Source organism: Corvus moneduloides, chromosome 29 (assembly GCF_009650955.1).
Source record: "Corvus moneduloides isolate bCorMon1 chromosome 29, bCorMon1.pri, whole genome shotgun sequence".
NCBI classification, from domain to species: domain Eukaryota; kingdom Metazoa; phylum Chordata; class Aves; order Passeriformes; family Corvidae; genus Corvus; species Corvus moneduloides.
Window position 1 is genome coordinate 1,480,376 of NC_045504.1, and position 22,208 is coordinate 1,502,583.

The 22,208-nt window shown below is 62.3% G+C and overlaps 2 protein-coding genes and 2 long non-coding RNA genes across 25 annotated transcripts in view; 2 read left to right on the forward strand and 2 right to left on the reverse strand.

The window, feature by feature from the left end:
* LOC116436186 (Fc receptor-like protein 4) overlaps positions 1 to 22,208 on the reverse strand; it is a 187,336-nt gene that overhangs the window by 148,828 nt on the left and 16,300 nt on the right. For 4 of the 17 annotated variants that reach the window (XM_032093174.1, XM_032093175.1, XM_032093173.1 and 1 more), the window contains exons 6-8: positions 5,369 to 5,414; positions 4,975 to 5,253; positions 4,250 to 4,519 (exon numbers count right to left, since the gene is read on the reverse strand). The exons of 3 other annotated variants lie outside the window; for them this stretch is intronic. In XM_032093174.1, coding sequence (XP_031949065.1) covers positions 4,250 to 4,519; positions 4,975 to 5,253; positions 5,369 to 5,414 — 595 coding nt within the window. Of the gene's footprint in view, positions 1 to 2,766; positions 3,015 to 3,096; positions 3,177 to 3,264; positions 3,287 to 3,691; positions 3,779 to 3,857; positions 4,161 to 4,249; positions 4,520 to 4,974; positions 5,254 to 5,368; positions 5,415 to 22,208 lie in introns of those variants that run through there. 10 more of the 17 variants (XM_032093181.1, XM_032093171.1, XM_032093170.1 and 7 more) reach the window with 6 other exon arrangements.
* The window catches only part of LOC116436190 (Fc receptor-like protein 3), a 161,494-nt gene that overhangs the window by 8,554 nt on the left and 130,732 nt on the right, over positions 1 to 22,208 (forward strand). For 3 of the 6 annotated variants that reach the window (XM_032093194.1, XM_032093193.1, XM_032093196.1), the window contains exons 2-8: positions 11,232 to 11,319; positions 19,114 to 19,134; positions 19,223 to 19,453; positions 19,769 to 20,023; positions 20,120 to 20,398; positions 20,864 to 21,133; positions 21,223 to 21,525. In XM_032093194.1, the coding sequence (XP_031949085.1) occupies positions 11,289 to 11,319; positions 19,114 to 19,134; positions 19,223 to 19,453; positions 19,769 to 20,023; positions 20,120 to 20,398; positions 20,864 to 21,133; positions 21,223 to 21,525 (1,390 nt within the window). In that variant the 5' untranslated portion in view covers positions 11,232 to 11,288. Of the gene's footprint in view, positions 1 to 11,231; positions 11,320 to 19,113; positions 19,135 to 19,222; positions 19,454 to 19,768; positions 20,024 to 20,119; positions 20,399 to 20,863; positions 21,134 to 21,222; positions 21,526 to 21,605; positions 21,693 to 22,208 lie in introns of all 6 variants that reach the window. The other 3 variants (XM_032093195.1, XM_032093198.1, XM_032093197.1) reach the window with 2 other exon arrangements.
* On the reverse strand, positions 8,227 to 9,236 carry LOC116436337. Its single transcript, XR_004236981.1, has 2 exons — positions 9,110 to 9,236; positions 8,227 to 8,588 (listed from the first exon to the last, which is right to left on the reverse strand). It is a non-coding gene; the product is annotated as an uncharacterized LOC116436337 (long non-coding RNA).
* Positions 12,955 to 13,423, forward strand: LOC116436343. Its single transcript, XR_004236987.1, has 3 exons — positions 12,955 to 13,173; positions 13,250 to 13,329; positions 13,414 to 13,423. It is a non-coding gene; the product is annotated as an uncharacterized LOC116436343 (long non-coding RNA).

Below are 22,208 nucleotides of genomic sequence, written 5' to 3' on the forward strand. Positions count from 1 at the left end.
GCAGAAAAACGGCGGGGCTGGGCAGCGGCAGCCCGGCTCCCAAACGCAGCCGGGAGAGGCTCCCTCGGAGAGGGAGGGGCTCAGGACCCCAGGTTTTCCCCTGAGGCACCCGAGCAGATGGTGAGGGTCCTTTTCCAGTGGGGCCCGCTGTTAATAAGGTCGCAGTTCAACCGCTGCTCTTCCGAGCAAAGGCTCACCCACAGGAAGAGAGAAGCAGGACAGGGCTGGACTCTGAATTCTCCCTGCACTGAGCAGCAGCTTGACTGTTCCCTATGATCCCCAGACCAAGAGAGAGCTGGAGCTAAGCCCACCCCTCACCCCCAAGCCAAAATCTCTCAGTATCTCTGCCCTTCCCAAGAGAAAAGCTCCACCGGCTAAGAGGCTTCAGCCAGCTGCAGCCCTTCCCCACACCTTGGCCACTTCTTTGTCTCTCTAAAGTATGGTCATTATTGTCTCTTAACAACAAATGGGAGAAAATTCTCGGAGAGAAAGAAAACAAAAGGAAAAATCCTGACCTCCAACACCCTAAAAAGCAGGGGCGGCTGGGGACAGTGGGAGCAGGCAGGACTCCCCCTGCACAGGGCTCCCCAGGATGTGCTACCACTGGGAGAGGGACCCCCCGCCCCCCCCCCAGGAATGTGTCCAGAGATCCCCACAGCACCGCCATCCCCCAGGACAGGACCCCTCTGGCCGGGATGGGGCAGCCCTGGGACAGGATCCTCCCAGGATATGTCAGCCCCAAAACAGGGACCCCCACAGGACAGGACCCCTCTGGATGTGCCCCCCAGGTCAGAACCCGCCCCCCGTCTGACTCTCAGCACAAATGGCCTCTTCCTTCTACTGCCGGAGAGAGAAAGTGAAAGTGTTGGGGAGCACGGCCGGAAACCCCCATTCCCCACAGCCCCCAACCCCCTCCTCTCTGCAGCCCCTGCACCTCCAGGATCGCCAAGCCAGAAACTGGGGTGGAGGGAGAGGTGCAATAGTGAGGAAAATAAGGGAAAAAATTGAATAAAGAGAGGAAAAAGCCCTGGGCGAGAGCAGTGTCGCAGACTTGGAGCACCATGGGGACATTCTTTTGGGGGGGCTGTGCTGGGCCCTGGGTCACCCCAACATTTGAGGCACCCAGTGAAGGAGCTGTGACCCACATGCCATCCAACTGCTCCCTGTCCTTTGGACCCCCATTCACCATAGAACCAAACCATGGGACCACCATTCTTTATGTCCCCCTTCCTTGGGACCACCATGCCAGGACTCCCATTTCCTAGGATCTCCATTCCCCACCACTCCCCTACCCTTGATCCCATCCTATTGTTCCCCATTGCCCCAGGATCCAGAGTCCCACAGGGCCCCGCATTCCCCAGCCGGCCCCATCCCTGGGACCAGCATCCCATGACCCCAAATCCCTGGAGCCCACATTCTCCTGGGAGCCTCATCCCTTTGTTCCCCCACCAAGGGGACCCCCGTTCCCCAGAAGACCCATCCATTGTGACTCCCCCTCCTCAGGACCCCCATTCTCTGGACCTCCTTGGGGCACTGTGACCTCTGGGCTGCCCCAATCTGGGGAGTACTCTGTCCCCTCTACTCCCCCATTTGACAGTCCCCCCCATTTGGGAACCCCAGATTCCCCTTTGGGAGTCCCTAAGGTGCAGCCTGACCCTTCAATCCCACACCCCTCCAAGACTCTTCCGTGATTAAGAAGCCCCGATGGGGGTGACAGCGGGGGGTGAGAGGGGCTGGGTGTCATTAGGGGGGAAACCCTAAAAACCTCCAAAGCCCACCCCCACACCTCCTTCAGGGTCTCAGTGCTGGGAACCAGGCAGGAATGTTCGTGACCGTCCCCTCCTCTGCCCACAACACCCGAGGACCATCCTGCCACCTCCCCCGCAGCACTGTGAAAACTGCAGATATTTTCCCCTGGAAGTGGCGGATCTGGCCAGTTTGATGCCGCAGGGCTGGGACCCTGTAAATTGGGGGGGGGGGGGGGGGGGGGGTGGTGAAGCTGTTTGGGGGCTGTCCCCGTCCCTATCTCCACATTCCCCCCCTGCCATGGGGTTTCTGTCCTGAGGGGATGGGACACTTTGGGTTTATTGGTTTTGAGAAAAAACCTATTCCAGACTTCTCCATTCTCACTCATCCCCTGCAGGATCTGAGGCGGCAAGAGCCGCTTGGGAATGGAGCCCCAGGCAGGAAGCAGCTCCCAAACTCCTCCGTGCAGCCAGTGGCCATCCAAGTGTGGGGCCAGGCCACGCCACAGCCCCACTGCGCAGGGATGGGCATTGGCCAGCCCTGCTCTGGCCAGCCCCAGGGGCAGCCAGGACCTCAGGGTCCCCCCACCCCCTGGGCTTTGACTCTGGCAGCTTTAGAGCTGCTGCAAGGTGAGAATTGTGTGGGGGAAAAAGGCGTGGCTGTGGTTTGCTCAGGCCTGCGAGAAGCACAAAAGCCAAGGGGAGCCCAAGCAGTGGCTCTGTGAGGGCCTTTGATGGTTTGCAGAGCAGGGCTGGCTGGAAAGCGCCCCTGCAGGGGCAGCTGCGAGGGAAGCAGCCAGGAAATGCAGCAATGGATCATTTTGTCCCTCTGCCCAAGGCACTGAGGGAGCCCCAAAACTCAGGCAAATGCCACAAGGATCTGCTCAGCACCCTGAGCGGGACCCTCCTCCTTCCTGCCTTGCCGTGGGCTGACGCTGCCCGGATGCCCCGCACCCACCAAAGCTGTTCTCTCACTGCCCTTCACAGCCGGACGGGGAGAGAAAGTTTTTAGTAGAAGCAGGAAATTGCAGAATCCTGTTCCTAAAGCAGGAGAGAGCTGAACAAAGAAACACCATTTCTCCCAGTTTCAGCAAAAAGCTGCATTTTGGGCCCAGCAGAAGTCAATCCGATCCTCCAGTGTTCCCCAGCGTCCTCAGTGTCCCAGCACGTTCCCGTAGATGTCACTGGGTGCCCTCGGTCGCCCGTGGGGTCCCGGCAGCTCCGCGTAGGTCACTTGGGTATCCTGGGGCGGAGCGGTGCGGGTGGGCCCTGCAGGAGACCCTGGCTGTGGCACCTGTGTGACACCCCCCGTGGGTGACGTGTCCCTGTGTGTGTCCCACCCCGTACTCACCCTGCGTCCGCTTCGTCATTGTGACGTGGGTGTACAGCACCTCCCCCTCCTCCAGGGGGGCCGGGGGCCCCGGGGAAGCCCTGCAGGGATGGGGGGATGTGTGAGAGGGGATGGGAGGTCTTGGGGTTGGGGTAAAAGGGGGGGTCATGGCTGGAGCCTCCCACTCACCTTTCCTGGTGCTTCCTGGAGGCTGCAAAGGAAAGGGGTGGGGGTGACTGTGGGGTCTCCAAGGCCCTGACCACCCTCGGGAATCCTCAATGCCCACAGGGCTCTTGATTCCCCCCTGGAGCCCCCAGCATTCCTGGAGTCCCCCAGAACCCCCTGAACCACACCAGAGCCCCATGTCCTGATGCCCCCAGAGCCCCAAGGCTGGCAGGGATGGGCACCCTCCAAACTATCCCAGGATTCCTGAAAGAACCCCCAGCATCCCTGCACCACCCTCCAACACCACCCCAAATCCTCGAGGACCTCGAGCAAATGTCACTGGGGACTCAGCGCTGCCCAAGTCAGTGGCTGTGGGTGCTGCCCCATCATCCCCACATTCTCGGTGGCCTCCCAGCTCCCCAGGGCCCCCAACCCCCCCATTGTCACCCACCCAGGCGATGCCACCAGTACCAGCCCACAATGACAGCCACGAGCAGAACCAGGAACAGGAGGGACCCGGCAACAGCTGCGGCCACTGCTGGGGACAGAGGGGGACACATCAGGGTCACCGGTCACTCCGGGGATGCTGCAATTCAAATGACCCCGAGTGAGCCCACCTGTGTCCCAGTGTCCCCGCGGTGTCACCGTCAGTGCCAGCTCGGGGCTGAGCGCCCGGAACACGCGGTGCCCGTCCTGTCCCAGCTGGTTGGTGGCCACGCACTGGTAGGTGCCAGAATGTCCCACATGGATGTCGCCGAGCTCCAGGAGGGGACCCCGGGCCACGTCGCGGCCGTTGCGCAGCCAGGTGAAGGTGACAGGGGCTGAGCCCACCTGCACCGAGCAGCGCAGGGTCACGGGGTCACCTGCGCGCAGCGGCTGTGCCAGGGCACCGGGGCTGATGGTGGCATTGGCCACGGGCACTGTGGGAACACAGATGGGGCTGGCACCTGGCCAGGGGGGATGGGGATGTTGTGGGTGGGGTCACCCCATTCCTGAGGGTCCTGCTCACCCAGGACGGTGACATTCATGGGGACACTCTTGGCCATGCTGTCCCCGTCGCTGGCCTGGCACTGGTAGTGGCCGCTGTCATTGTCCCCAGCGTGGCGCAGCTCCAGGCGGGGGCCGGTGCCCAGCAGTGCCCACGAGTCGCCCCGGTGCCAGGAGAAGGACAGGGGACCTGTCCCCGCGGCCACGGCGCAGCTCAGCACCAGGCGGTCCCCCAGTACCACCTGTGCCCCGGGGGGCTGCGCCGACACGGACACCCCCGAGAGCGGGACCCCTGTGGGAGAGGCAGAAAGGGAATGGGGTACCTTGGAGGGGTAACGGACACCAGGGACCAGTGCAGGACTCAGGGAGCGGCAGGGTCAGGGAGGGTTCGGGGGACCCCAGTGAGGAAGAAGGGGGTCAAGAGATGGGGGAGAGGTTTGAAAGGGGTGGAAGGGACCCCAGGGAGGGATGGGAGATTAAGGGAGGGCATAGCTGGAGGGAGTGGAGGGAACCACAGGGAAGGTTTTGGTGACCCAGACATGGATGGGACCTGTGGACCATGGAGAGACCTATGAGAGGGAAAGGTGTACCTACGGAGGGGTGACGGGACCCTGTGAGGGATGAGGGGAGAGAGGGCAGTGATGGGAGAACCCGGAAAAAGTGTCATGGAGCACCGCGGGGTCCCCAGGTAGGACTGGGGGACCCGTGGCAGCTGTCGGGGCTCCCCGCGCCCATCCCCGCACTCACTGCGCACCGTGACGCGGAGCAGGGCGCTGCTCTTCCGCACAGTCCCCCGCTCGGAGCGCACCTCGCAGCTGTAATTCCCCGAGTGGGAGACCCCCACGGCGGGCAGCAGGAGCTGCGGGGACCCCTGCGGGCCCCCCACCAACCGCCCATCCCGGTAGAAGAGGTGCAGGAGGGGGGCTCGGGGCCGCAGGGGGCTGGGGGTGCTGAGGCAGCTGAGATTCAGGGGGGACCCCTCGGTGGGCTCGGGGGGGCCCTCCAGCACCGGCACCGGGAAGAGCTCTGGGAAGGAGATGGGGCGGGGGGAGCGTGACCCCGAGTCCATTGGGCAGGGGTTGTGGGGATGCTGAGGTGTAGGGGTGTCGGGGTGTCAGGGTGGCGGCTCTGGGGTGCTCACCGTGCACCGTCACTGTCACCGGCGCTGACTCCGACTCCTTCCACCCCCATGACACCACAGAGTCCTCCAAGCCCCTGCAGCGGTAGCGGCCGCTGTTGTGCAGCCGCAGAGGGGACAGGGACAGCTCGGTCCCACTGCGAAAACTCTGCAGTTGTTTCTCCTCGTGGAAGAAGGACACCCAGGTCACCGGATTGTCCTGCCAGCTCCGGCAGCGCAGTGTCACCGTGTCCCCCTCCAGCAGCGCCCGCGCCGGCACCTGCAGCACCAGCCAGGCTGCGGGACAGGGGGGATCCCGTCACACCGCAGGGATCCGTGGGGTCCCGATGGCACCGGGAAGCCCCGATTGGGTCACAGCCAGCGCACCAGGGGTCCCCAATTCCAACACGGGGCTCTGCTCGCACTGGGATGCTCTGGGATGTCCCCGTGTGCAGGGGACGGGCTCTCGTCGCACCAGGGGGGTGACCCATGGAGCGGAGCCCACCCAGAGCCCTCGGGGACCCCGCGGGTGCCAGGCTGGGGACACCCAACCCCCCTCACCATTGGAGATGCTCACGGGGGGGCTGCGCCCGGTGCCGGGTCTGTCACACTGGTAGGTGCCACTCTGGGTGACACGTAATCGGTCGGGTCCCTGCAGCCGCCAGTGCTGCCCGTCCTTGTACCAGGTGGTGGCACCGGCAGTGCCGGAGCCCTGGCAGGTCAGTGTCACCCGGTCCCACAGCACCGGCGGCGTCCAGGGGGGCTCCACGAGGAGCTGGGTGGTCTGGGCACCTGTGGGTGACAGGGGACACCAGCCTGCCAGGGCCAGCGTGGGATGGGGACAGAGGGGTGGGGACGTGGCATCCCCCCGAGGACTCACCAGCGAGGCCGAGGGTCTGGGCTGGAAGGGAGAAGGGACAGGGCTGGGTGGGGGTGGCGCCGCAGGGGCAGAGGCACCCGGGGCACGGAGTGTGGGGCTGTCCCCAAACTGTCCCCCTGCGGACACTAGTTTAGCACAGAGGTCTTGAGGACAGGGGCACCTCTGTCACCCTGGGCCGAGGCAGGACATGGGGACACTGTGGACACCCCATGCTTGGACAAGTCACCTCCACCCACCCCACAGCACCTGTCCCCATGGCCACATCCCCACGGCCGTCTGCCCATGATCCCATCCCAATGGCACCTGGCCCCATGGCCCATCCTTATGGTGCTTGGCCCTTGTCCCTGTCCCTGCATCCCTGTCCCCCTGGCCCTGTCCCCACAGCTGCCCCAGCCCCAAGGTTCCTTTTGCTACATCTCAGTCCCTCCATTCCTCTCCCCCTGTTCCTGTGTCCCCCATTCCTGTCCCCACAGCCACCCCACGACTCCGGTCACATTTAAGGGGTCCATGCCCATGCTCGGGCTCTGCTGGCCTTGGGGACCTCAGGGCACCCCGCAGACCCCCTCTGCCCCCTCCCCACTGCTCTCTGCCTCACCAGGGCCCATCCCCGGGGGGTCAGGCCCGTGCCCAGGGCACTCACCCCACAGAAGCAGCACCACCTTCCCGGCCATCCTGGTGTCCCCAGCCACCCGGGCTGGCTGTCACACGCTGCCGGAGCCACCTGTCCCCTGGGTGACTGGCAGGAAGCAAGGCCACGTCTCGTCCCCACATGTGGGTGGCCCTTGGTGGGGGCAGGGTGGGGGTAGGGTGTAGACACAGTAGGGGACAGGCTGGGGACATGGTGGGACATGGTGTTCCCAGGAGTGGGGGGCTCAGGGGATGGGGGGATCTCAGGATGGGTGTCCCAGGGGAATGGGGAGAGAGGGGAAGTGACAGGGAGTGGCTGTCTGGGGAATGGGGGTCCCCATGTGTCGGGGGGTCCCAGGATGAGGGTCCAGATGGAATGTGGGGCAAAGGGGTTGGGGAAAAGGGGATGGAGATGCTGGGCAACAGGAGACCCAGGATGGGGCTCCTAGAAAAGGGGGGCACCGGGAATTTGACTCCCACCATCAGGTTCCCAGGAGAATGGGTGTCGCAGGGATGGGCAGTGGCTGGGGGGGCTCGTGGGTCACAGCTCCTTCACGAGGTGCCTCAGATTTTGGGGTGACTCAGGGCCCAGCACAGCCCCCCCGGGGTGCTCATTACCTGGGGCGGCATCACAGGGGGGTCCTGGGTAGCTCCGGTTCTGTGTCATCCCCACCATTTGGCTTGTTCGTCTTTATTTCTGTTTTGTCCTTCATTTCCTCACGTTTGTGCCACGCTGCCTCACCCCCCAGTGTGTGGCTCAGTGATCCTGGGGAGCTCCTGAGCAGGGAACGGGTTGGGGGGACCCTGTGCAGGGGGAAAAGGGGGTGCGGGGGCGCAGAGAGGGGTGGGGGGGCAATGGGGGATGGGGGTGTCCGGCTATGCCCCACAACACTTTCACTTTCTCTCTCCAGCAGCAGAAGGAAGAGGCCGTTTGTGCTGAGAGTCAGATGGGGGTGTGGGTTCTTACCTGGGGGGCACATCCAGAGGGGTCCTGTCCTGGAGGAAAAGGGCTCCTCAGGTGTAGTGACTCCTGGGTCTTATCTCAGGTGGGTCCTCGTTCTGGGGGTGCCACGACCTGGGGATTCCTGCGCCAGAGGTTTCACATCCTGGGGACCCCTCTCCTGGGGGGCCCTGAGCATTGCTGGTGGGGCAATGTGACCTCTGGGGTGCCCCAAATTCAGGCGCTCCCTGTCACAATCTGCCCCTGACAATGGTAACTGCCAGGCTAAATTCGGTTGAATTCCCCTCATTCCCAATTGGTTGAGACAAAATCCTACTCCATAGGATAAAGGCATAAAGCTTTTCCCACACCAGTTTTTTCCCAGTAAAGAAAAATCAACTCAGCCAAAATCAAACCGACACTCTTACAAAATGCTCTGGTTTATAGAATCCTTTCAATCGTTGGTCTCCCAACAAGTCTCTCACAATAAAAACCCAAACAAATCACAAAGAAATGAGACCTTTTGGTTTCTTTTAGGAGCCCATTGGTGCATCCCACAGTCGCGTTTGCCTGTGGATAACAGGGAGTGGGAAATCTCCCTGAGTGTCCAACAGGTGCATGGGATTGTTCCCTGTCTGCTGGGCAGCAACCCAGCCCACAAGGATGGCTTTTCTGGGGCCATATTTAGGAACTCTTCCCATTTTTCTCATTGCCACCCTGAGACTTGATTGACTTCCCATGGCTTCTGCTGCCAAAAGGGAACAACTCTGTCCATCCTGGGAGCACTGCACAGGAAGCTGTGGAAATGCCCGTGTGTCCCTCAGGGTCTGATTCCTTGGTAAATCCCCTCCATCCTACTCTGAATTCCCCTGCCTGGGCACTCCCTGCTCCTGCTCCCACCCCCTGTTCCCCAGATCCATGTGTGGAGTCACGGCTCGATATTTCCACACTTCTTCCTCTTGTCTGGCGGCCACAGCCAGAACCCAAACATTCTTTGCAAGGGCTTCCAAAGGGCGGCAGGTTTGAGCCAGGAAGGAGGAGGGTCCCGCTCAGGGTGCTGAGCAGATCCTTGTGGGATTTGCCTGAGTTTTGGGGCTCCCTCAGTGCCTTGGGCAGAGGGACAAAATGATCCATTGCTGCATTTCCGGGCTGCTTCCCTCGCAGCTGCCCCTGCAGGGGCGCTTTCCAGCCAGCCCTGCTCTGCAAACCATCAAAGGCCCTCGCTCGAAGAGCCACTGCTTGGGCTCCCCTTGGCTTTTGTGCTTCTCGCAGGCCTGAGCAAACCACAGCCACGCCTTTTTCCCCACACAATTCTCACCTTGCAGCAGCTCTAAAGCTGCCAGAGTCAAAGCCCAGGGGGTGGGGGGGACCCTCAGGTCCTGGCTGCCCCTGGGGCTGGCCAGAGCAGGGCTGGCCAATGCCCATCCCTGCGCAGTGGGGCTCTGGCATGGCCTGGCCCCACCCTTGGATGGCCACTGGCTGCACAGAGGAGTTTGGGAGCTGCTTCCTGCCTGGGGCTCCATTCCCAAGCTGCTCTTGCCAGCTCAGATCCTGCAGGGGATGAGCGAGAATGGAGAAGTCTGGAATAGGTTTTCTCCCAAAACTGATAAACCCAAAGTGTCCCAACCCCCCAGGACGGAAACCACGTGGGGGGGCAGTGGGAGCAGGAGAGGCGGGGCAGCCCCACAACAGCTTCAGCCCCTCCTGATTTGCGGTGTCTCAGTGGTGTGGTATCAATTTTTGGCCAAATCAGCCATTTCCAGAACGGAAAAAAGCTCCATTTTTCCATGTGGGTGTTGAGGCAGAGGAGGCAGGTTGGTGCTCAGGTGTTGTGGCCAGAGCGGGGCACAGCCAGGAGTGTCCCGAGCGTTTCATCTGCAGGGTCTCATCCATTTCCTGGTTGCCAGCGCTGAGACCCTGCCAGGGCTGGGGGCTTGGGGTGGCTGTGGGAGGTTGTGGCGGGGTCTGTGCCGGTGAAGGAGCTGCGACCCACGAGCCCCTCCAGGCACTGCCCATCCCTGGGACCCCCATTCCCCTGGGAACCCCACCGTGTGACCACCATTCCCTGTGTCCACCTTTTCTCGGAGCCCCATCCTGGGTCTCCTGTTGCCCAGCATCTCCATCCCCTTCCCCCCAATCCCTTGGCCCCTCATTCCCTCAGGAACCCCATCCCTGGGACTCCCCAACACATGGGGACCCTGTGAGAAATGAGACAACTCTTAAAAAGATTAATATATTGAAAACAGAAAAATTGAAAAATTACAGAAATTAGAAAAATATAAAAATTTGGGATCCTATGGCTCGGTAGATGGTATGCCCCAGGAGCGCAGGGATGTGAGATCTTCTGGCTGAGACAGCACTAGACCTCAGGTATAGAAAAAGAACTTGCAGTGCTGGGCTGGCTTTTGGCTGGTTCAAAAGTAAAAAATTACTAAAGGTTCCTTAAAAGGAATAAGGCTTTTAAGGCCCAGCACCAACGTTTACCACAGCTAGACTGCAGAGAGAGAGAGAGGAAGAGGAAGAGACCCCACCTCTCTGCCTCGTTGTTTTTATAGTGTCTTTGCTCCGCCCCCAGTCCGCCCACAGGCCGCCCCTTTGGTTTAAAGTGATTGGTGCTTTCCCTTTGATAGATCATCTCCGTCCACCAATAGCTCATCGTTGTCAGAGGGGTGGTATTAGTTGAGATAAGGGAGCTACAATGCCTTCATTAAAATTCAGGTATTCAGGTTGCCATGGAGCTTGCCTGCAGAGTAATGGCTGTTGGGGCTAAAAATAGCTGCTGGCTGTTAGAACTGGGGTTTTTGGCCTTGGAACCAGGATGCAAGTGAAAACACCTACAAAAAAGTATTAAAATACATCCAACACATCTCAAAACACTTGTAAAAGTATACAGTAAACACAGGAAAGGTAACTCTTACGGAGTACCGGTGGTTTGAAGTTTGAAAAGGGGCAAGTTGGTGATTTTTAACTGGGGAATTTTTAACTGGAAGGGTGCAACTCTCTTAATAAACTACTTTGAACAATTGAAAACACTGATAATGGAACTTGATTTTTGTACCTGGGCTGATGGGTTAATTTTAAGATTCAATTTAAAAATATTTAACTCAAAACTAATTAATTAAAGCACTTAATATGCAAAGACGAAGCACAAATAGAGATTTCATGTATAACACTGGGGACCCCCCGACACATGGGGATCCCCATTCCCCAGACAGACACTCCCTGTCACTTCCCCTCTCTCCCCATTCCCCTGGGACACCCATCCTGAGATCCCTACATCCCCTGAGCCCCCACTCCTGGGAACAACATGTCCCACCATGTCCCCAGCCTGTCCCCTACTGTCTCTCCACCCTGCCCCCACCCAACCACCACCCTGAACCCACCAAGTGCCACCAACACTTGGGGACGAGACGTGACCTCGCTCCCTGCCCACCAGCCAGGGGACAGGTGGCCCCGGCAGCGTGTGACAGCCAGCCCGGGTGGCCGGGGACACCGGGATGGTCGAGAAGGTGGTGCTGCTCCTGTGGGGTGAGTGCCCCGGGCATGGGCCTGACGCTCTGGGGATGGGCCCTGGTGAGGCAGAGAGCAGTGGGGAGGGGGCAGAGGGGGTCTGCAGGGTGCCCTGAGGTCCCCAAGGGCAGCAGAGCCCGAGCATGGGCATGGAGCCCTTAAATGTGACCGGAGTCGTGGGGTGGCTGTGGGGACAGGAATGGGGGGACACAGGAACAGGGGGACAGGAATGGAGGGAGTGAGATGTAGCAAAAGGAACCTTGGGGCTGGGGCAGCTGTGGGGACAGGGCCAGGGGGACAGAGATGCAGGGACAGGGACAAGGGCCAAGCACCATCAGGATGGGCCACGAGGCCAGGTGCCATTGGGATGGGATCATGGGCAGAGGGCCGTGGGGATGTGGCCGTGGGGACAGGTACTGTGGGGTGGGTGGAGGTGACTTGTCCAAACATGGGGTGTCCACAGTGTCTCCATGTCCTGCCTCAGCCCAGGGTGACAGAGGTGCCCCTGTCCTCAAGACCTCCTTGCTAAACCGGTGACCCTGTGGGGACAGTTTGGGGACAGCCCCACACTCCGTGCCCCGGGTGCCGCTGTCCCCGTGGTGCCACCCCCACCCAGCCCTGTCCCTTCTCCCTTCCAGCCCAGACCCTTGGCCTCACTGGTGAGTCCTCGGGGGGAATGCCACGTCCCCCACCCCGCTGTCCCCATCCTGCGCTGGCCCTGGCAGGCTGGTGTCCCCTGTCACCCGCAGGCGCCCAGACCACCCAGCTCCTCGTGCAGCCCCCCTGGACGCCGCCGGTGCTGTGGGACCGGGTGACACTGACCTGCCAGGGCTCGGGAACCGCCGCTGCCACCACCTGGTACAAGGACGGGCAGCGCTGGTGGCTGCAGGGACCCGACCGATTCGTTGTCACCGAGAGTGGCACCTACCAGTGTGACAGAGCCGGCACTGGGTTGATCCCCTGCGTGAGCATCCTAAATGGTGAGGGGGGATCAGAAATGTTCAGGGTGGTCCCCAGTGGGTCTGGGTGGGCTCCACTCCATGGGTGGCTTCACACCCCTCATGTGGTGCGAGCCTGTGCCCTGCATACAGGGACATGCCTGTGCATCCCAGTGCACTCCAGTGTAATGGGGCCCTCATGGCGACAACAGTGACATGGGGTTACCTCTGGTGTCCCTGGGATCCTCCCAAGGAATGGAGACTCCCCCCAGAGGTCCCCGCTTCCGTGGGGACCCACCTCGGACCTGTGTCGATCCCCTTAGTGTGATGGGACCCTCCAGTCCCACAGACCGGCTGGTGCTGCAGGTGCCGGCGTGGGCGCTGCTGGAGGGGGACATGGTGACACTGCGCTGCCGGTGTTGGCAGAACAAGTCAGTCACCGGGGTGCGATTTTACCACAAGGAGAAGGATCTGGGGGGGCCCTCAATGGGACAGAGTTGTCCCTGTCTCCCCTGCAGTTGCACCATTGTGGCCGCTACCGCTGCAATTGCCAGATGGGAACCAACCGGCTGGAGTCAGTGCCAGTGACTGTGACAGTGCACGGTGAGCACCCCCACGGCCACCACCCCAAATACTCTGATACCCCCACTCTCATCCCCAGCAGCTTGCGCATCACCGCGTCCCCCTGCTGACACTGCACAGTGAGCTCCCTGCCGAGCTTGGGCTTCTGGGAGCTCAGAGGTCACAGGGAAGTCAGCGGTACCCGGGTGGTTCAGGGTTCTGGGGGCTTTGGGGGTGTTTGGAGGTCCTGGAGGGAGTCAGGAGTCCTAGGGGGGGTTGGATGACCCAGGGTCCAAGGAGGGTTCAGGAGCTCTGGGGACCCCACAGTCATCCCCCCACCTTTCCTTGCAGCAGCCAGGAAGCCCCAGGACAGGTGAGTGGGGGGCTGTGGCCATGGACCGCCTTTTCCCTCCTCTGCAGATACCCTTCACACCCCTTTTGTCCTGCAGGGCCCCCCCGGAGCCTTCAGGCCCCCGGCAAGAGGGGGAGGTGCTGTACACCCACATTGTAGGCACTGGGTGGGCAGGGGGTGAGTACAGGGGAGGGATGGGGACACGTCCCCCATGGGTGTTACCCCTCACACCCAGGTACCCACAACCAGTATCTCTCACAGGATCCCCGTGCACCACCCCACCCCAGGACCTCCAGGCGACCTATGCAGAGCTTCCAGGAGCCCACACACTGTGGGAAGCCAGTGACATCAGGGAAAACAAGATGTGATTCTGGGGCCACTAAAGGGGCACTGGGGGGCACTGGATTCTCTTGGTCCCTTTCCCAAACCCTCCTCTGCCGTGCTCCTCCACACCATGATGTCACCAAGGACCTGGGGGTGTTCCGGAGTCTCCCCCTTTCCCAGGGCAGTCGGGATCAGTCCACGGCACAGGGTGGGGCTGTGTTTCCAGTCAGTTCCAGGGGCTCTGGACATCCCTCCAGGTCAGGGCAAACTGATGCCTGTCCTCTGCTGCCACAGAAATGGGGACAAAGGCATTGCCAATGTCCATGCTGGCACCACTTGGCTGTCTCAGACTTCAGCTCGCCCTGGAGTTCCAGCATGTCTGGCACAGCCGCTCTCAGTGGGGCTGGCACTTGGTTCAGGCCCCCACAGTCCCTGTCAGTGGCCACTCTCCACTGGACTCATGCTCTGGCCATGTGGGGCTCTTGAAGGCTCAGCAGGTCTGCCTGAGCACTCCCAGCTCTCCAGGTCATGGCTCATCCCAGGGATGGGGTCCCGCAGTCCTGGTTGGTGCCGTGTTGCCGACGGGGCCCTGTTGTGGTGGCCATCACTCCCTGTTGTTTGTGCACCCTCAGCAGCCCCACAGCAGAAGGGTGGTGGGAGAGCCCAGGCCAGGGATTGAGCTGTGGAATTCCCTCTGTCTCCACAGCAGCTCCGCCAAAGCCCAGCAATGCTCTTTGGGGCTCCCTGAAATACCCGCTCCAGCACCTGCAGCCCCTCGTGCCACTCCCTCCTCCTGTGCTTGCTGCCTGCAGGGCTGTTCCTCTCCCAGCCCTCTGGCTCCTCTGGGCTGCTGCAGTTGTATTTCTGCCATCTCTTGGATTTGCCCTTCCCAGCTCAGGGCGGCTCCAGGCCCACAACTCTGGCCTGTTCCAGCACACGCCTCTAGTTCCAGGATCTGTGGGAGGCGTTGCCAGGGCAACAGTCGGTCCCCACACATCGCGACAGCGGCTTCGGAGGCGCTGTCACAGTCGCTTCGGACACCCCGTGACAGTCCCGGCACCCGCAGCTCGATGGCAGCCAGGCCCCTTCCCAGTGCTCTGGGACCACCATTGCGGTCCCTCCTTTCCGCGGGCTCCACGCCGGGGTCTCTGCTCCCGCGCCGTCCCAGGGTCTCCCCTCGGCCATTGCGGTCCCTCCCCCCTCGGGGCTCCCCTGTGGGCTCCCGGTCCCTCCATCCCAGCCCCTCCCAGCCAGTGCCCCCCGGCCCCCTGTGCCTCACCTGAGCACCCTGCGGAATTCCCGGCGCTCCTGCTCCACCTGTGTGGCCAGCTGCTGCTCCCGTGGGCCACCTTCTCCAGCCGCTCCCGCCTCAGCCGCTGCTCCAGCTCGGCCTTCCCGGCCACCCAGCGCCAAGCACCGACCACATGGCAGAGGCGCTCAATCATCCCCAACACCAGCAGTGAGCACCACACAACCTTCCCGGCAGCCGAAAAAGCTCCTTCTGGCCACAGCTGAGGGCACCTGTCCCTCAAAATGTCTCCAGTGCTGCCTCAGGATCCCAAACTGCCCGCGAGAGGCAGCGGAGCCGTGTGTTTGTGCGCAGGGATGCTTCAGGAGCACGGCTGAACTTTAGGAAGCCCAGCTCTAATTGCAGCACCTCATTAAGGGTCTGCAGCACCTCATTAAGGGTCTGCAGCACCCAGAGCACAACGCGGGCATTGGCCCAAGCAGCTCCAATTCAGCCCCGTTTTGACCTCCCAAGCCACTGCTCCCGGCCCGCTCGGTCCCTGTGCTGCAGCTGCCTTTTAAACCAAGACGTTCTTTTTCTCTGGGTGCGCGCATGGGAGAAATATCTGCCAAATATTCTCTCAAGAGGACAAAATTACGCACATTAGGGATACTCAGGAGTCCTGGGGGGAATTGAGGGTCCAGTGGGATTTCAGGATTCCTGAGGATGGATGAGGGCCCCTGGGACCTCAAAGTCACCCATCCAGTTTTCCGTTGCAGCCAGCAGGAACCACAAGGAAAGGTGAGTGGGAGGCTCCAGCCATGACCCCCCTTTTACCCAAACCCCCAGGATCTCCCATTCCCTTCCACACACCCCCTTATTCCAACAGGGCCCACCCGCAGCCCCTGGCACCCCTGGTGGAGGAGCCTCAGGCGATCTACATGGAGCTGCTGGGACTGCACAGGCAACCGTGGGAACCCAGCGACATCTACGACAATCTACAACGAAAGCTGTGACACTCTGGGAAGTGGGGGGCACTGGGGGGTACTGGGGGTGCCTCCTCCATGGCTCCTGTGGTTGCCCATCCTTCCAAGGGACGTGGTCGTGAGTCAGGGGGTGGCTGCACAGGCCAGCCAGAGCTCCCCATTCCCTCTCCCAGTACCCCCAGGGGCTCCCCCAGCCCCTTTTCAGTACCTGCAGGGGCTCCCCAAACCCTAGCTGAGTGCTCCGAGTACCCCCAGTGACTTCCCCATTCTCTCCCCACAGTGCTCCCAGTACACCCAGGGCTTCCCCATTCCCCCTCCCACTACCCCTGTCCCATCCTGCTGCAAAAGGGGGAGTCAGGGAGGATCCTTTTTGATACATTTCTTGGACAAAAATGAAGGCAAACATGGCAATGTTGTATCTGAGAACTGTTTCTTGATGAAGGAGGGAAAGTGTTCTTAGCGAAGGGGGATAGCAAAGAGAGTAGAGAGGGGAAAAGACAGAATCAGAAACAGAAGACAGGCACAGCGCTACTGCAAGAACCCCGGGCTCTCTGTCGGCTCCAGAGATGCAGCGCATCCTGTGCGTCCTCAGCGAGCCCGCATGGCTTTTGCGAGGGGCCGGGCACAATTCCCAAGCAGCTGTGGCAGCAGTCTCCAATGCTGGTGAAGAACGGCTGCGGGCCGGCTGCTGCGGACCGGCTGCCATGGGCTGGTACTGCGGGTTGGTACCGCCGTGGGCTGATGCGGCAGCTGGTTGCAACGCGGGCAACACGGGAAACACGGCGGCAGCCGAGGCTGGTGCAGGCGGTGCCCGCTCTGTCGGGGAAGCGGCCGAGCACCGGGCCATCGCAGCCATGAGCTGCCTCGCGGGAGCGGCGAAGCAGGGCAGAACGGGTGCGGACAGGGAAGCCAGGCCGCAGGGAGGAAAAGGCAAGGGGGGATGTCTTGGGATGACTCAATGTTGTATTCCCTATCGCTGCTCTATGCCCAGAAATTCGTTTGATGCCTTTCTATGCTTTTAAACTGAGCCTAAGCGGAGAGAGAGAAAACTGAGCAAACTTCTCCAAGCAGTGCCTTTCAAGGACACAGACAGAGATAACACACTCTCGTTCTCTGCATTTTTTTTCTTCTGCATTCTGCTGCTGTGGGAGGGGAGCGAAGAAGCGCCTGCTTGCTTGTTTAGCCAGCTTTCGGGTTTCTTCTTCTCCAGAGAGAGACGGAGAGCTGAACTTTTGTTTTCCTGGGACTTTGGTCTTTTTCCTTTTTTCTGCTGGACTGTTTCAACATCAGAATACATCAGGAGGAATTTCCACTGAAGCCCACCACGGCCCACCACCCCGTCCCAGCTCCAAGGATGGGGAGAGAGAGAGACTGCGGAAGGACTCTGAAATTTTCCCAGGTTTTCCCGCTACAGCGAGAGGTTTCATTATTTAGCAGAAGGGTGATAGGGGGCTGCAGGATGGGGAAGAGGGGCTGCACCTTGGGGGATCCCAAAGGGGGATTGGGGGCTCCCAGAGTGGAGGGGAGCGTCAAGGGGAAGGGACATAGAAGGGACAGGGCATCCCCAAATTTTTGCCCTGCAGAGGTCACAGTGCCCAAGCAGGGACAGTGGGAGCCGGCAGGGCCCTTCCAGGACAGGGGTCCCCAGGATCTGCCACCACTGGGACAGGGACTCCCCCCCCCCCAGGAATGTGTCCAGAGACCCCCCAGCACCACCATCCCCCAGGACAGGACCTTCCAGGACAGGATGGGGCAGCCCTGGGACAGGATCCCCTCAGGATGTGTCACCCGCAGAACAGAGACACACCCCAGGACAGGACCCCTCTGGATGTGCCCCCCCAGGTCAGAACCCAGCCCCCGTCTGACTCTCAGCACAAACGGCCTCTTCCTTCTGCTGCCCGAGAGAGAAAGTGAAAGTGTTGTGGGGCACAGCCGGACACCCCCATCCCCCACTGCCCCCCCACCCGTGCCCCCGCACCCCCTATTCCCCCTGCACAGGGTGCCCCCAATCCGTTTCCTTCTCAGGAGCTCCCCAGGATCACTGAGCCGCACACTGGGGGGTGAGGCAGTGTGGCACAAACGTGAGGAAATGAAGGAGGAAACAGAAATCAAGAGGAAAACATGCCAAAGGGTGGGGGGACACAGAACCGGAGCTACCCAGGACCCCCCTGTGATGCCGCCCCAGGTAATGAGCACCCCGGGGGGGCCGTGCTGGGCCCTGAGTCACCCCAAAATCTGAGGCACCCGGTGAAGGAGCTGCGACCCACGAGCCCCCCCAGGCACTGCCCATCCCTGGGACCCCCATTCCCCTGGGAACCCAACCGTGGCAGCCTCATTCCCTGTGTCCTCCCTTTCTCGGAGCCCCATCCTGGGTCTCCTGTTGCCCAGCATCTCCATCCCCTTCCCCCCCCAACCCCTTTGCCCCCCATTCCCTCAGGACCCCCATGCCAGGGACCACCCGACACATGGGGACCCCCATTCCCCAGACAGACACTCCCTGTCACTTCCCCTCTCTCCCCATTGCCCTGGGACACCCATCCTGAGATCCCCACATGCCCTGAGCCCCCCACTCCTGGGAACACCATGTCCCACCATGTCCCCAGCCTGTCCCCTGCTGTATGTCCACCCTGCCCCCACCCTGCTACACCCTGCCCCCACCAAGGGCCACCAACACGTGGGGACGAGATGTGACCTCGCTTCCTGCCCGCCACCCAGGGGACAGGTGGTTCCGGCAGCGTGTGACAGCCAGCCCGGGTGGCCGGGGACACCAGGATGGACGGGAAGGTGGCGCTGCTCCTGTGGGGTGAGTGCCCCGGGCATGGGCTTGACGCTCCGGGAATGGGCCCTGGTGAGGCAGAGAGCGGTGGGGAGGGGGCAGAGGGGGTCTGCGGGGTGCCCTGAGGTTCCCAAGGCCAGCAGAGCCCGAGCATGGGCATGGAGCCCTTAAATGTGACCGGAGTCGTGGGGTGGCTGTGGGGACAGGAATGGGGGGACACAGGAACAGGGGGACAGGAATGGAGGGAGTGGGATGTAGCAAAAGGAACCTTGGGGCTGGGGCAGCTGTGGGGAACGGGCCAGGGGCACAGGGATGCAGGGACAGGGACAAGGGCCAAGCACCATCAGGATGGGCCACGGGGCCAGGTGCCATTGGGATGGGATCATGGGCAGAGGGCCATGGGGATGTGGCCGTGGGGACAGGTGCTGTGGGGTGGGTGGAGGTGACTTGTCCAAGCATGGGGTGTCCACAGTGTCCCCATGTCCTGCCTCAGCCCAGGGTGACAGAGGTGTCCCTGTCCTCAAGACCTCTGTGCTAAACCGGTGACCCCATGGGGACAGTTTGGGGACAGCCCCACACTCAGTGCCCTGGGTGCCGCTGTCCCCGCAGTGCCACCCCCACCCAGCCCTGTCCCTTCTCCCTTCCAGCCCAGACCCTCGGCCTCACTGGTGAGTCCTCGGGGGGATGCCACGTCCCCGCCCCGCTGTCCCCATCCCTCGCCGGCCCGGGCAGGCTGGTGTCCCCTGTCACCCGCAGGCGCCCAGACCACCCAGCTCCTCGTGCAGCCCCCCTGGACACCGCCGGTGCTGTGGGACCGGGTGACACTGACCTGCCAGGGCTTGGGCACCGCCGCTGCCACCACCTGGTACAAGGACGGGCAGCGCTGGCGGCTGCAGGGACCCGACCGATTCCGTGTCACCGAGAGTGGCACCTACCAGTGTGACAGACCCGGCACCGGGCTGAGCCCCCCCGTGAGCATCTCCAATGGTGAGGGGGAATCATAAATGATCAGGGTGGTCCCCGGGGGGTCTGGGTGGGCTCCACTCTTGGTGGCTTCACACCCCTCATGTAGCGAGAGTTGGTCCCCTGCATACCGGGACATGCCTGTGCATCCCAGTGCACTCCAGTGCATCCCAGTGCAATCGGGTCCTCATGGCGACAACATTGCCATGGTGTTACTCTTGGTGTCCCTGGGATCCTCCCGCCCAATGGAGACTCCCCCCAGAGGTCCCCGGGACCATGGGGACCCACCTCGGACCTGTCTCGAGCCCCTCAGTGCGATGGGACCCTCCTGTCCCACAGACCGGCTGGTGCTGCAGGTGCCGGCGCAGGCGCTGCTGGAGGGGGACATGGTGACACTGCGCTGCCGGACCAGGAAGGATGTGTCGGTCAGCAGGGTGCGATTTTACCAGGATGAGAAGGATCTGGGGGGGCCACTCAAGGGGACAGAGCTGTCCCTCTCCCCCCTACAGCTACACCATAGTGGCAGCTACTGCTGCGAGGGCTTGGAGGGCTTCAGGCTGTCACGGTCATTGTCCGTGACAGTGACAGTGCATGGTGAGCACCCCACAGCGGGAACTCCAATATCCCGACAGCCCCAAACCACTTCCCAGGGACTCGGGGTCACTGTCCCCCCTCCCATCTCCTTCCCAGAGCTCTTCCCGGTGCCAGTGCTGGAGGGTGCCCCCGAGTCCACCGAGGGGTCCCCCCTGAATCTCAGCTGCCTCAGCATCCCCAGCCCCCTGCGGCCCCGAGCCCCCCTCCTGCACCTCTTCTACCGGGATGGGCAGCTGGTGGGGGGCCCGCAGGGGTCCCCGCAGCTCCTGCTGCCCGCCGTGGGGGTCTCCCACTCGGGGAATTACAGCTGCCAGGTGCGCTCCGAGCGGGGGGCCGTGCGGAGGAGCAGCGCCCGGCTCCACATCACGGTGCGCAGTGAGTGCGGGGATGGGCGTGGGGAGCCCTGACAGCCGCCACGGGTCCCCCAGTCCTGCTCAACCCTCTGCGTGCCTCCCTGCTTTCCCAGCTCACTCCCTGGGACCTCCTTTCATATTCCCTGATCCCGTCATCCCTCATCGGGTCCCTTCACCCCTCCCTAGGTAGACCTCTCCCTCTCTTAGGTCCCTCCATGATCCACAGATCCCATCCAAGTCCTGCTCCCCAAAACCTTCCCTGTGGTTCCCTCTTACCCTCTCCAGGTCTCCCCTCCCGTAATCACCTATCCCTCCCTGGGGTCCCTTCCACACCTCACAAGCTTTCCTGCCCCATATCTTGGCCCCCTTCTTCCTCACTGGGATCCTCACAACCCTCCCTGATCCTCCCCTTCCCTGAGTCCTTCACTGGTCCCTGGTGTCTCCCACCCCTCCCGGGTCCTCCATTCCCTTTCTGTCCCTCCCGCAGGGGTCCCGCTCTCGGGGGTGTCCGTGTCGGCGCAGCCCCCCGGGGCACAGGTGGCACTGGGGGACCGCCTGGTGCTGAGCTGCGCGGTGGCCATGGGGACAGGTCCCCTGTCCTTCTCCTGGCACCGGGGGGACTCGTGGGCGCCGCTGGGCACCGGCCCCCGCCTGGAGCTGCGCCACGTTGGGGACAATGACAGCGGCCACTACCAGTGCCGGGCCAGTGACGGGCACAGCGTGGCCGAGAGTGTTCCCCTGAATGTCACCGTCCTGGGTGAGCGGGACCCTCAGGAATGGGGACACCCCACCCACCACATCCCCATCACCCCTGGCCAGGTGCCAGCCCCATCTGTGTCCCCGCAGTGCCCGTGGCCAATGCCACCATCAGCCCCGGTGCCCTGGCACAGCCGGTGCGCGCAGGTGACCCCGTGACCCTGCGCTGCTCGGTGCAGGTGGGCTCAGCCCCTGTCACCTTCACCTGGCTGCGCAACGGCAGCGAGGTGGCCCGGGGTCCCCTCTTGGAGCTCGGGGACGTCCATGTGGGACATTCCGGCACCTACCAGTGCGTGGCCACCAACCAGCTGGGACAGGACGGGCACCGCGTGTTCCAGGCGCTCAGCCCCGAGCTGGCACTGACGGTGACACCGCGGGGACACTGGGACACAGGTGGGCTCACTCGGGGTCACTGGAGGGTGCAGAAGCCCCGGCATGGCAGCTGACCCTGATGTGTCCCCCTCTGTCCCCAGCAGTGGCTGTGAACATCGGCAGGAGCCTCCTGTTCCTGGCCCTGCTCCTGGGTGTCATCGGGGGCTGTCACTGGTGGCAGCGCCTGGGTGGGTGACAATGGGGCCAACGGGGGTGCTGGAGTGAGGGGAAGCCCCCAGAGTGGGGGGGCGATGGGGCAGCAGCCACAGCCCCTGAGCTGCGGGAAACGGAGCCCACAGTGACCTCGGCTGGGGGTCCTGGGAGCTTGAGGAGGATTCTGGAGGGTCTTGGTTGGGCTGCAGGGGCAGCCCTGGGTGGGCTTTGAGGAACATTGGGGTGGCAGTGGGAGCTCCTGGAGGGTTTGGGGAGTTGATGGAGGGCTGTGCAGGGATGTTGAGGGAACATTGTGGGGTCCTGGGGAGTCTGGGCATGCCCATTCCTGTTAGGCTTGGGGTTGTGGGAGCTCAGAGGGTCGGGGGCACTGGAGGGCTCAGGGGCACTGCGGTGGTGCAGAAGTTCTGGGGGTTCAGGTGTGCTTGGAGTGTCCAGGGGGGCATCAGGGGTGCAGTGGGAATCGGGGCTCCAGTGGGGATTTGGGGGTCCCGTGGGTGGTCGGAGCTGCCGAGGTCCCGGGAAGGCTCAGG